Consider the following 13,206-nt stretch of genomic DNA (forward strand, 5'->3'; position numbering starts at 1 on the left):
AGCCTGCAAGAGGAAAGCTTCTCAATTCATATTGAGAATTGCTCCTGCTTGCTCCTCTGCTCTAACCACATAAAATACTCCAATATGCAGGATTCCAAAGCCCTATACACATCACTTAGCCTCTGTGGTTAACAAGACTGAAATAAGAGAGGGTAGAAGAAATCATGGTCACGTAGCATATCCGCAATCAATATGGAGCAGTCAAAACTAACAGAGACCCTCACTGACCACAGTATGGCTCCATGAAGCGCTCAGAGGGAGTACTCTACAAACCAGCTGGGAACCTACAGAACCTACATTAACACCAACCTGACATGGAGTAGGGTATGGAGTTAGTTAAGATTAGAGCCTGCAAGTACAAAGACAGAAGAGATCCCAGTGGCTGGACCTTGACTTTCTTTCCACCAAGGAGATCGCTGCAGGCTGAAGTGAGTTGAGCAAGAAAGCGTTAACTATTTCTGTGCCACCCAACTGCATGTGGTTACAGGTATCCAGCATTGCCAATGTGCTCCCTTGGCATCTCCAGGCATTTTCTACCACAAATTTGCCTTCAGTTCACCTCAAGAGCTCTGTACCAGGCTGGATGTTGGAGCTATGTGTATGTGCACTGCATCCCAGAGGAATGACAAGAGGAAAGACAACAGCAGCCTCTTGCCTCATAGTGGTACCTGAGTAGCAAAGACATCTCTATGACCCAGAAAGTAGTCCACCTGTCCTTTGCATGGGTTTTTGCTTGGTTTATCTCTGGTATTAAGCCTCATCCATGTGGCCCCAAAGAGGGATTCCAACATATTTCTCTAACTCCCCATCTCCTCGGACATCTGCCTGGCAGTGACAATTGCTGGTGGAGGCATAGGAATGCATTAACCATAAACAGTCTGTTCAACACCTGAGAAAAGCAACTTTTTCTACAGCTCAGTTAGGGAGGCCAGGCTGCACCCTGCTAGAATTCACAGATTGAACAGATCTTCAATCATCATTACCATTTGTTATTAGAGAAACACTTAAAAGCCAGGAGGTTTGAGCAGAGTCCCAGTATACCACAACTTGCTCACACACATGCAGGGGGAACACTGCTTTTTCCCTGGGGCACTGCCAGGTTGGGGAGCAAAGTGACAGTAGCAGTGACAAAAAGGGTGTGTGCACAGAGTGCAGCTTGCCATCTGCTAAGGCTGAACATGCTGGCCAGCAACCTCAGGCCTACTGCTCAGTGGGAATAAGAACAGATCACTGTAGCTCGTGTTTGCAAGGAAGTTTCTACAGCACTTGATGCAATTTTACCCCTTCTTGAATGAGCTTCCAAAGACCATAAAGGAAACAAATTTCATTAAGTCAATGGGGGGAAAAGACATTAAGTACACCTGCTTCATCTACTAGAACAAACTTCTAACAACACTGCTGCACAGAAACCACAGAAATTAGCATTTGCTAATGACCAAAATAAGTGGGTTTACAACTTACCTTGTGCACAGAAAAAAAGCTTTTTACCTTTACTTACCAAAAAAATCCATTTGCAGTTGAAGAGGTAGCAAAAGTGAGCTATAAAAGGAAATTCTAAATGGCAAAACAAACGTTTCTCAGAGAAACATTTACTAGTGTGAAGAGCAGGAAATAAGCACAGTTCTTTCAGTACACTGGTAAATGAGGGCATTAAAAATTACATTAAACACAGGCTGTTTCACTAAAAATGGCTTTAGTCACATAATCTTCAGTCTGTCCAATGATCCTGAAGTGCCAGAGTCCAGGTATTTAAATCAAGCTGCACTACACAACAAGAGGAGACCTGATCGAAGCAAACATCAGAACAAGAGAAGTTTGCATGAGCTGTGAGAGCCCTTTTCATCTCCAATTCCTAGAAGGTAGTGTGAAACAGTCAAAGGGACAAAGAAACCACAGAGGTGATTTTCTACAGTCATGCCTCTTTTAGGTGTTATGGTGATAACCATGACTTTCATACTGAAGCAACAGTGATCCTGAGGGATAGAGAGGCCCTGTTATTCTCACGTTGCAGGTAGGAAATTGAGGTGTAAAATCATCTCTATCATGCCAGTGCTATTTCTGAGGATGCTGGTGAGGCAACTGGCAAAGCTCCTCAGTATGCCCATTCTACTTCAATTTAACCCAATAGCCCTTCATTTGGAATCTCACATTCTAGCCCTGTCCAAGCTTCAAATTTCTCTGAAGTATCACTGCAAACACCACATCACTGCCGCAGAGCTTGCAGAAACAGTGAGAGGGCTGTGCAGAGCCACCAAGGGCAGCAGCCACACCTTCAGTCCTGCAGCACCTCAGCATCCCTCTTCTTGCCACGACAACCTCACTCAGAGCTGACAAAACCCACTGGGATGCAGGAACACTCCCCTGACCCTAAGTCAGCAAGCCCAGCAGAAATGCCAGCACACAGCTTCTCAGAAGAAGTGACACTGCCCCCCTCACCCATGCACAGCAGCAGCAGGTCAGAGTGCTCACCCAGCAGAAGGATCTAATTCCGCTGCTTAAAGAGTTGAAATACACATTTCCTGCCAGAACAGAGACTCACCACTCTTACTGCTAAAGGTGTTCCACTGTTTCTTGGCACATTGCTTATTTTCTGGTTTGGACAAAAGTGAGCCAGAAAAACACCCCTGCACACATAGACACAGAGTGGGCAGGTTTCTGAGCTCCTGGGTAACTCTCAGCTCAGGGGGGAAATTATAGTCCTTGCCCCAGTGTGTGCTTATATGTGAATACCTGATCTAGGGTAGGGTGTCCTGATCTAGGGTAGAGTGTCCCTGCCCATGGCAGGGAGTTGGAACTAGATGATCTTTGTGCTCCCTTCCAACCCTGACTGATTCTATGATTCTAATATTCCAAGAGAAGGGGGGGGGAAGAAAAAGAATAAAAACAGGGGGAAAGCCAAACAACTTGAACAGCTGCTGGAGCAGACCTCAGACTGAAAGCTAGACCTCTGTAATTTCAGTCAAGGTCCATGCTTTAAGCATAGAATTCTGCTTCTCAGGGATGTATGCAGGTAGAACTGTAACTACAAGTTCTTCAGAGCTGCACATGGATTTTTGTGCAGTATCTACCACAACAGAGTCTTAATCTGTAACCAAAAGCCAAACAGTCATGCTACAATAAGGAAGGAAGGAAAGAAATAACTGCAACAAACTCCAGATATTCGGGTTAGTAAGTTCAAATAAATTCTGTGTTTAAGCCAAGTCTGTAATCTAGGCCCCTCTACAAGAAGTGGAGAGAGATGCATGCTTTCAGAGCCAACCAATCCAACCTTTCTCAAGCATGGATGTTAAGATTGTCAGGTGAAAGATCAAAGCAGGGAATATATCCACCTCTTCCCTACTGCAAAAGTCCAAGCTTAGGTTTGGAAGCTGAAGTCAGGCATGACAAACAATCTCACCTGTGATTGCTTGGGAATTACCCCTTCCACTTTTATGAAATCACCCAAACTAGACTCAGCTGAGCTGGAAATTAGAATGAAGCTTTATATTTACAGCTTAGCACAATATACAAGCAGGTGTTTACAATCTATACAGCAAATAGACAGAAATATGCAAGTTAAAAAGTAATACAGAAACACAGCAGCCCTCCCAGAAACCTGAGTCCCCAGGAGGGGCTCCCAACCACTCTTCCACCCCTCTACCTTATCCCCAGACTTTGCCTTACATGCAAGGTGAGTTTAGAAGATCAGCCAGGGGGCTTAGAAAAAAATGGAAGGATTAGTTGCACAGACAGCAGGTTTGGGAGAGAAGTGCATGCAGCCAGAGCCAGAGAGCAACTATGTTTGTGCTATTGTTCTTACACATCTCAGCAAGCCTCTGAGTGCAGTGGACATCACCACTGTTTTCTTTCCACAGCCTGTAATATAATTCTTCTCACCAAAATATCCCTTCAAACTAGCACACCATCCACGACTTCTCTCAAAAGTGGTTTTGTCATTGGTGATTTGTTAGGCTTTTAAATTCTTATTACTGGGGCAGAGGTTTGAGGATGGGAATGTTTGGTAAAGAATGTGAGAGCATGGGAAAAGAAATACTGAAGGAATGCTGTGGGTTGTCAAGTTTAATCCTGAGCTATGGCAAGCAGTCCTATACTGCAGACCACTTTTAACCTACACTTTTAGCTGCTGCTTTAGTGAATTTGTGCTTTCAGGAACCTGAAGCACCTCGCTTGCACTGTACTGCAGGTCATCCCTCCTTAAGCTAACATCCTTTGGTCCTAACTGACAGGACCATGATGGATTTGGCAGTGTTGGTGGATGTGGCAATGTCAGGTTTATGGTTGGACTGAATGATCTTATGAAGACCTTTTCCAACCTAAATGATTCCATGAAAATATTTCACTTGGGTATACAAAGGGCTTGGCATAAAAAACCTCCATAATCTGGGCAGTTTCACGTTTTAAATTCAGAGATGAGTACACACCTCACAGAACTTCCTGGTTTAGCCAAACAGTTACTTTTTTCCTTTCTTCTGAAGGGTTGTCCTTATTTATTTCCCAAAAAAATTGCATCAGTAGATTCCTAACACCATCAAGCTTGGGAAGAATGCATTCTGCTCCCACTGTGATATGTGGACCTGGTATCAAGAGCCTAAAAACATCCCTAATCGTTGGTATTAAGCCAGATTTGGTTCACCATGCACATGGAATATATCAGCAGCACCAGAGAGAGGATTTCAATCTGATGTCTGTCTTTAGTGTTCATTGCTAAACTTCCTTCATAGACTTCAAGCCTCTTTCTTCGTCCCAATGCCAGCACAGTGGTACTTACTCATGCTGAAGCTGCCAGCACCTTGCTCCTAAGCCAACTAGGCAGTGCCAGTTAAACCAGCAAACCAGGTAAAACCAGGTATGAGTACAGGTGTGGAGGGCTGCACATGGAGGAGGACTTTCAAGTCTATTTGAAACACAGACTTAATCATTATGTATTTATCAGTTTTCAGTGTCTACTTAGAGGCTAAGAGGTGCTCCCTCTTTTCCATAGCAGCTAGGACTTGCTGAAACGTGGAGAGAGCTCAGCTGGCCAAAACACAACCAGGACTGGAAGAGAGGGAAAGCAGAGGCTGGTAGAAGGAAATATACTAAGGAGAAGGGAAAAAAAAAAAGTTAAACTCCACAGTTACTTCAGTCAGATGAAAATCATTCTGCTTTCTGTGTGGGATTCTGCTGTTCCATTCAAATATGATTATGGGGTTTGGTTTCTGGTCTTTATCGCGCTATCATCTCAAGCATTTTAAACCCCTTTTCCCTGTGGGAATCTGCCTTTCACTTTGCAATACATCTGCCATTTATCAAGGATCTGAGCAGTCAGGATTTTTGACCTCATGCTCCTTTTAGTTTCATAAAAAGTAGCCTTGCTATTCCAGAGAAACAGCACCAAAACCTTACCACAAATGGACTTTTGCCCAGCTTGCATAGCTAATTACATTTACCATTACAGATACTGCTACAGCAATACTCAAGTCAATGCTTTTTATAGATTCCCCTCAGCAAAATGTATTGCTAACTGAACAGACCAAAAGAACAATTAAAGAAAACATCTGCCAGAAGAAGACATTTACTGATCACTGGGCTGTATCAATCATATATGGTGAAACTGTGTGACACAGAGTAATCAATTTTAAACTCAAAAATGTTATCTGTATATCAAACAGAGAGAGGCCTGAATCAGCTAAAGTTCCTTTGTGCTACAATTGCTCTGGATGTGCAATAAACTTTCCTTTCTGCTCAAGTGCTGCTAAATACTAAACCTGGGAAAAACTTGCAGCTATGTTTCTTTCCATAACAAAGAGCTGTATGCTTATGAGGGCTCAAGACATTAGCTTACTGGACAGATAAGTGCCTGCAGGGAGTTCATATTGTGACAACAAACAACAACAACAACAACAACAGGAAATACTGGCACTATGAAACTGCAGACTTAGAACTAGTTGGCCAAAGCCCTGGTCACAACACTTCAGCAGTCTGCACACAGCATGAATCAAAATCAACTGTGACTATGAGATTCTCTCTCTGCATCTCTGGTTTGGTTTTGGTTGTTATTTTTTAAATCAGCACAATGCAGTGTTTTTAAAACCAGTATTAATGCACAACAGGAATTCCCCAAGAGGGCCAAAAAGAAGATAGTTTTGCAAAGAAAGTTGTTTACCTAGCATGAAAAAGTTCCTGGGATGGCTGCAAGGGCTCTTCTAAGGAAAGGTGTTTTTTTTTTAAGCTGTCATCTATTGACTATTTCCCTCCAAATCAGGAAGGGTAGTGTATTTTTAGTTCATCTGTGAACATATATATTCAGCTTAACACAGCAAGAGGCTGTCCTGAGAGCACACCACCTGTATACACCCTGATGCACAACTCTGTGTCATTTATCAGTTACACAAGTGTCAATCACTGGAGTAAATGGTGCACTGCACCACCCACCTGTCATCTCATCAGTTCATGATATTTTAAGACTGGAAAGGAAATCAGTTCCACTTGCATGAGCCTTTGTTTGAAAGTAACAGCGCACAACAGATTTCTGTGGGCACAGAGGACAGAGAGAAGAGATACTAATTGTAGGAATTCACTCACCAGATGCACTTTTGATGTTACAAGGACCAGCTCTGCAAGACTTGCAGCGCTAGTGATATCCATCCCACTGCTAGGAAAGGTGACAGGCCTGTTATCAGTCAGAGAACTTCTAAATAATTAATTATTAACATGCAAAAGAAAAGTAATGAGGACACAAAACAGGAAGCAATTTGCATGTCTCCCTGCACAGCTCCCTCTTGACAGAGCAAGGTGCTCAAGACACGGTGCTCTCCCCCCGTTACTCCAGCTCACTTTATGATCAGTGCGGCCATACACTCTGCTGCGCTATCGTCATCAGCTGCTCCCCTAATTCACAAAGCTAAGGGCATTACAAGAGGGTAATAAAGTAGGTATCAGACTTCTACAGCATGGAAAAGAAGGGGGAGGAGGGAGGACCAATTTAATTTACAGTCCCCTTCATTTCTTTCAAGACACACAACCACTGCTCTCACAACACACTCCTATTATTGCAGCACAGAAGGAAGGACTTACAAGACACCATTAGTTTTTTTTAAGTGACATGTGCACATCAACCTAACCTCTGCTCCTTTTACATGTAGTTATTTGCCCTTGACCCACACACAACTAATGCCATGGTGGCACCTTCAATGATGTACATCCCTGAGAGGAGCAGCTGTCCCCTCATCTTTTATGGTTATTTGTCTCTCCATCACAGAGCTCAAAGGAACAATCCTACTGTATTTTTCTTCAGGTATTTTACTGGGTGAGGTATTTAAGAGGATGCATGGTCACCTGCAGTGAGCACATCACTGTCAAATTTTCAGCTACACGGCTGTAAAGGGTAAAGGAACCAGGTTAGCTTCTTGCTTTAGAAAGTATTGAGCACCCCCAATGAGGTGCCAAATGTGTTTGGTGACACTTAAAAGATTGCTCAGTGCCTCCAGGGGTTAGCAGGGTCTGATCCAAAACCCCGCTGTTAGGAATGGCAGCCTCCTCTCCTTGACTGCAGTACACCTGGGACACAGCAGTGCTTTCCAGCTCCAGCCTGTGCTTCCCAGACAGAGCAAGGTCTGCCAGATTCTGAATGTGCCAGGTTCGAGAAGCACTGGATCCTAGCCCTCCTACCTCCATACACTTAACCCAGAGTAAAATAAACACATACAAATATATCTATAGAAACACAGCAACAGTCAAGACTGCTTTAAACATGGTTTGGATCAGGTACTTATTTTCAATTCTTTTTATCTCATACATGCATAGGCAGCAAAATTCTCTCCAAGCCCTTTAAGCCCACCCTGCTTTTATTTAGTTTAATGTATTTCTTCCAGTCCTTTTCACACATGCACATACAAAATAAACAAATAAAAGTCTACCAACTGTCTTTACAAATCATTTCTCTCCAGAAGCTTTGGTAAAAATCAGGTCTTCTATGGGAAAAAAAAAGCAATAAAACAAAGCTAACAAGAAAAGAGGATTCAAAAAAACCTGCCCAGAGTCAGCCTGTAAAACATCCAGTGCCAAAAGATTGGCTGCTCTCATGTGGGATAGGGCAGCAAAGATTTCACTACCAGGTTACTTACTCAAATGCAGTCTTGCCTGATGGTAACCCCCTGACGGCAGGTAGAGTAAGCAACATGTTTTTTAACTAACTCTGCACAAGTTCTTCTTACTGAACACGTAAATAGCGTGGAGAACATCTACAGGCACTCATGATGAGAGTGCCTCATCCTGCAAAACTGAATCAGCAGAGAATAGCTAACAAAATAATTAAGCTGCAGCAAAGACTACAACCACATTCATTCAGACAGACAGTTGTTACTTTCCTTTGCTTTCGGAGAGACTACTGGGTAGGTAGTACGTTAGCAAGTGAACTGCAGCATACTGTGAACAAATAGTAACATTTTAGCAATACAAGCCCTCACTGCAGCATCTGTTATTAAATCTTCGCAGAGAGACCACTAGTCATAAACGTGGATTAGCAAGGTTCTGCTGTATTCGGTTTAGAGTGCAGAGAGTTTTGCATGAAAGCTGTTACTCGCCTTCCATGCAAAAAAAAATGAACTTGTGCCAACTTTTTAATACTGAATTCTTCAGGGAAATAGTTCTTACAGCCTGCAAGCGCTGTCCACCGATAAAAAAAGGCAGCAGCAGTCTAGCAGATAAAAAACGGAGGAAGGACAGAATCAGGATAGCTGATGATGCTGATTTGCCACATTTTCTTCTCAAAGAACATGACCATCATCTTAGGCTTCCTTCCTGAGCGAATAAAAAAGTGCCTGGGAAACTGCCAGGCTTTACGATGCTGACTGCAACTCGGACACCTTGGTCATTAACATAAACGCTCAGAGTGTATAAGAGGAGCACCGCATCCTCAGGCGTGGAGGCTTAGCAGCTCCACATCCTGGGTAACTCCCTAGCAAAACAGGTGAAAACCAGGACTTGACATCCCAGGGGAAGGATGACCATTCACTCTTAGGAAAGCACAACACAAACTCCCTGAAGGGAGCCGAGCTTAAGTAAACTTTATGTGAAATTTACAAAGTTCAAGCAGAGGCAGAGCTTTGCTGAACTGCAGCAATGTCAGGAGTTTTGTCTCCTCCAGGAGAAAGTTATCTTGAGCCTTCATAACGCTATTTCCCTGACTACGAAGTTAGACAGTGTAAGTTACTTTACCTATGACATCCACTGTTACCCTACAACGTTTCAGCCAAAGAAAAATTAGAAGCAGCAAATCCCAGGAGCCACCCATGCAAACACACAACCTTTAACGGGTCAATACATAAAGAAACGATAACTGGCTGAAGGTGAAAATCAGTTCAAAATAGCTTATGGGTGCTCACCACCAGAGGTTTTTGTCTATAACAACCATAAAATGATAAGGGCCAGGCACACTGCTTCACCTACGGGAAGCTGTGAACACTAATGCTCTCAGGCACCGACACCGGTTGCAGTGCTTGAGTTTATCCATCGCTGGGGCTGGAAAAATCCTCGGAAAGCTGCTGATACTCCCAGAGCTTTGCGGGATGGGATATCCCCTGGTCGCCGCGGCAAGCAGCCCGCCGTGGGGAAGCACGGAGCTGTGCCGCGGGGAAGCAGCGGGTCGTGCCGGGGGAAGCCCGTCCGATCCCGTCTCTCCTCGCCAACCGCCCGCTGCGTGGCGGAGGCTCAGCCGGGCCGCCCCGCTCACCCTCCAGCTGAAGCCCGGGGCTGACTTCTAATGGATTTTTGTTTTGTTTGGGCTTTTTCTTTCCATGGCTTTTGAGCAGACCAAGCGCAGCGCGGAACAGATTACACGGGGGATGACTGAATCGAGGTGAATCGATTAAAGGCGCGACAATTTAATCTGGGACTTTCTGCGGGGCCGGAGTAGATAATCCCCTCACCGCAGCTCGCCCTCTGTCTTTTCTTTACCCACAGACCGCCGGGGTCACACCGATGCCCCACGGACACCGCACGGCGGGTCCGGGGCCACAGCATCCTCCTCCTCGCATACCGCGCACCGGCCCCTCTAAAACTTTTCAAACTTGTGGGGAAGTGGCGGGGGGTGCGCGGACTCGGCCCGACTCCGGCCGTGCCTTTCCTCCCCGCGGCACCTCAGGCGCTGCCCGCCCCGAGCTCGGCCCGCCGGGGCAGCGGGAAACGGCGTGCACCGGTCGCGCTGCGACCGGCTGAGCGCAGGCGGCAGCGCAGGCTGCGCCCCGTTACTTGGAGGAGAAAAGCCACGGCGAAGGCAAGAGTAAAGGCAGGAGTAATTAGAGGAGCCCGTCACCCACCCGCACTGCCCCGCGTACTCACGCTGCTGTTCTCGCCCGTCCAGTGCACCATCGCCTGGTTGTGAGACGCGTCCCCTTTGAGCACGAAGGAGGTGCTGATGAGGGAGACCTGCTCCCGGTCCGTCGGCGAGGACGCTCTCCTGGACCGGCTACCCCCCGCAGACGCTCCGCCGTCTCGCCGGGGCTCCGGAGAGCTGCGCGCCCCACGAGTCAGGGTTCCTGGGCGCGGGCGACCGCAGGGCTCCGCGCAGCGCAGAGCGGCGGCGCTCAGTAGCAGCGGCAGCAGCAGCACCGGCAGCGGCAGGCGGGCGGCCCCGCGTGGAGCGGCGGCGGACACGCGTGTCCCGCCGTGCGCCATGGTGGCTCTCCGGCGTGGCAGTGACAGGCAGGGAGGTGGCGGGGAGGGAGACACCGCCGCGGAGGGCGGGTTGTAACCGGAGCGGGGCTGTGCGCCCAGCCGGGGCGCCGCCGCCATCTGCTGGCCCGCGCCGAAACGCCGAGCGGTAACAGAAGGCTCTCACCCACGCACGGACGGACACAGGCGGGGTCACGGCAGCTGTGGAGTAGGTCTCGCCCGACGAGCGGCGCATAGCCTGGGGTGCGCAGAGCTCGCTGCCGGTGGTGTTTTGGCGCTGAGGTCCGGGGAAGAGCTTTCGCAGCGCGCACCCAGCAGAACTCAGCAGCCCCTCGGGGCGGGGGGCGCGGAGGGGCGCGGGCTGAGGGGCGCGGGCTGAGGGGCGCGGGCTGAGGGGCGCGGGCTGAGGGGCGCGGGGGGGAGCGCGCAAGCCCTGCCTCGAGCGGCACGGGGGAGCGCCCTGCGCTGGCTGCCGGTCCTGGGGCTGCCGGTCCTGGGGCTGCCGGTCCTGGGGCCCTGGTGCGGAGCAGGTGCCGCACGTGAAGCAGGTGCAGAAGGTGAAGCAGGTGCAGAGGGATGGCCGTTGGGATGAGAGTGCTCCAGCGGAGCCCAGGAGCGAGCCCACCCTGCTGCTCCTCACGTGCTGGAAACTGCCAGACTGGGCACCTGCGCTGCCCAGGGTCAGCTGCTAACCCAGCACTGTCGGCTGCGAGGACACGGGACTTGAAACTTGGGGATCCACCGAAACACAAAGCAATGCACAGGGCAGCGTGGTCACAGCCAGGGTGGGTGACGGCTGGGCCCGTGCACTGCAGCGTTACTCAAAGTAGGCAGGCAAAGCAATGGAAGAAGATTTAGGCATCACAGTTTGGATGCTCTTTCCAGGTCCACTTCAGCGTGCTGTGTAACTGGATAAACTGGGGATTGTGGAGCATTTGACTCTGGGAGAGGAAGCAGGTTAGAATCAGCAGGTAATTGAGGTTGGCAGGAACCTCTGGAGGATTCTTGTTGTAACCCTCTTTACAGTCCAAGGTCAAAACTGAAGCTGTATCTGACTTCACAGTAAGAGAAAGTTGCTCAGGTCTACAAGTCAGAAAATGCACTTGAAAGACCAGCAAGGCAAGTAATTACTCCAATTAGAGACACCTGTTAGATGACACCAAACAGAAGAGATGTGGGCTGGGCAAAACCAAGGTGAGTAAAGTTAATAAAACAGCTTTAGCTGTAATCTGCCTGTATCCTAATGGCCTAGAAAATTAGGATTACAAAGGCTTGTCTAGGAAGATTAACAGAAAAAAATAGTATCTGCTCATTCAACTCTACCATTTGTAGGCCTGGTGTGACTACCATCATGGCAGATAGTGATCTGGTCATCTCAAATTCAAGTAAAAAGGGCTTTCAGCAAGCTATGTGATTACAGATTAATTGTACACACCTGTGGTATCCCACCCTGTTTACTCCTGTAGTGGCTCAAACTGAAAGAGTTTTAAATTCAGGATGACTGTCACATTTCAAAAGGAATTAAGCTTAATTATATATATATATATACATAAAATTCCCTGTGCTTTTTCCACAGCTCACAGCAAAGTCCACTTTCAGAGTCCCAAACACAGTCCCACAGCCTTAAAGTAGCCTCACAGTATCACAGTATCACCAAGGTTGGAAGAGACCTCACAGATCATCAAGTCCAACCCTTTACCACAGAGCTCAAGGCCAGACCATGGCACCAGGTGCCACGTCCAAGCCTGCCTTGAACAGCTCCAGGGACGGCGACTCCACCACCTCCCCGGGCAGCCCATTCCAGTGTCCAATGACTCTCTCAGGGAAGAACTTTCTCCTCACCTCCAGCCTAAATCTCCCCTGGCACAGCCTGAGGCTGTGTCCTCTTGTTCTGGCGCTGGTCACCTGAGAGAAGAGAGCAACCTCCTCCTGGCCACAACCACCCCTCAGGTAGCTGTAGACAGCAATGAGGTCTCCCCTGAGCCTCCTCTTCTCCAGGCTAACCAATCCCAGCTCCCTCAGCCTCTCCTCGTAGGGCTGTGCTCAAGGCCTCTCCCCAGCCTCGTTGCCCTTCTCTGGACACGCTCAAGCATCTCAATGTCCCTTCTAAACTGGGGGACCCAGAACTGAACACAGCACTCAAGGTGTGGCCTGCTCTCAGCCTTCCCCCTTGTTCCTCTGTCATGGTGCTGAATTAACAGGACAAACTGCCTATCCCCTGGGAATCTCCAACTGGCAGTTTTGGAGATTCTGCTCCAAACAGCCTGTCAGCAGGACCCCAGACAACCAACAGGAACTCAAGCAGGCATCACAACCAAGCCCAGGTCAGCATAATCTGCTGTGGAACTGCCAGAGGGGCTGTATCTTAAATTCATTGCTGAAGCTTTTTACATCTTCTGTAAAAATCAAGTAATTCCCCACCACCACCCCCCTTTATTTCTGGAACTGGTACAGAAAGCTCAGAAGGCCCAGAAGTCACAGGGAGGTGTCTAAAGTGAAACAGGAGTATGAGACAAAATGACCTTTGCATACAGTCAGTTTCTTCAGTGTCTT

The 13,206-nt window shown here is 47.7% G+C and overlaps 1 protein-coding gene across 6 annotated transcripts in view; it reads right to left on the reverse strand.

Annotated features, from left to right (window-relative positions):
- The window catches only part of SORCS2 (sortilin related VPS10 domain containing receptor 2), a 671,789-nt gene extending 660,811 nt beyond the window's left edge, over positions 1-10,978 (reverse strand). For 3 of the 6 annotated variants that reach the window (XM_064151651.1, XM_064151646.1, XM_064151652.1), the window contains exon 1: positions 10,321-10,977. In XM_064151651.1, the coding sequence (XP_064007721.1) occupies positions 10,321-10,773 (453 nt within the window). In that variant the 5' untranslated portion in view covers positions 10,774-10,977. Of the gene's footprint in view, positions 1-10,320 lie in introns of all 6 variants that reach the window. The other 3 variants (XM_064151649.1, XM_064151650.1, XM_064151648.1) reach the window with 2 other exon arrangements.
- Positions 10,979-13,206: the final 2,228 nt, after the last annotated feature.

The sequence above is a fragment of the Pogoniulus pusillus genome, chromosome 11, assembly GCF_015220805.1.
Source record: "Pogoniulus pusillus isolate bPogPus1 chromosome 11, bPogPus1.pri, whole genome shotgun sequence".
NCBI classification, from domain to species: Eukaryota; Metazoa; Chordata; class Aves; order Piciformes; family Lybiidae; genus Pogoniulus; species Pogoniulus pusillus.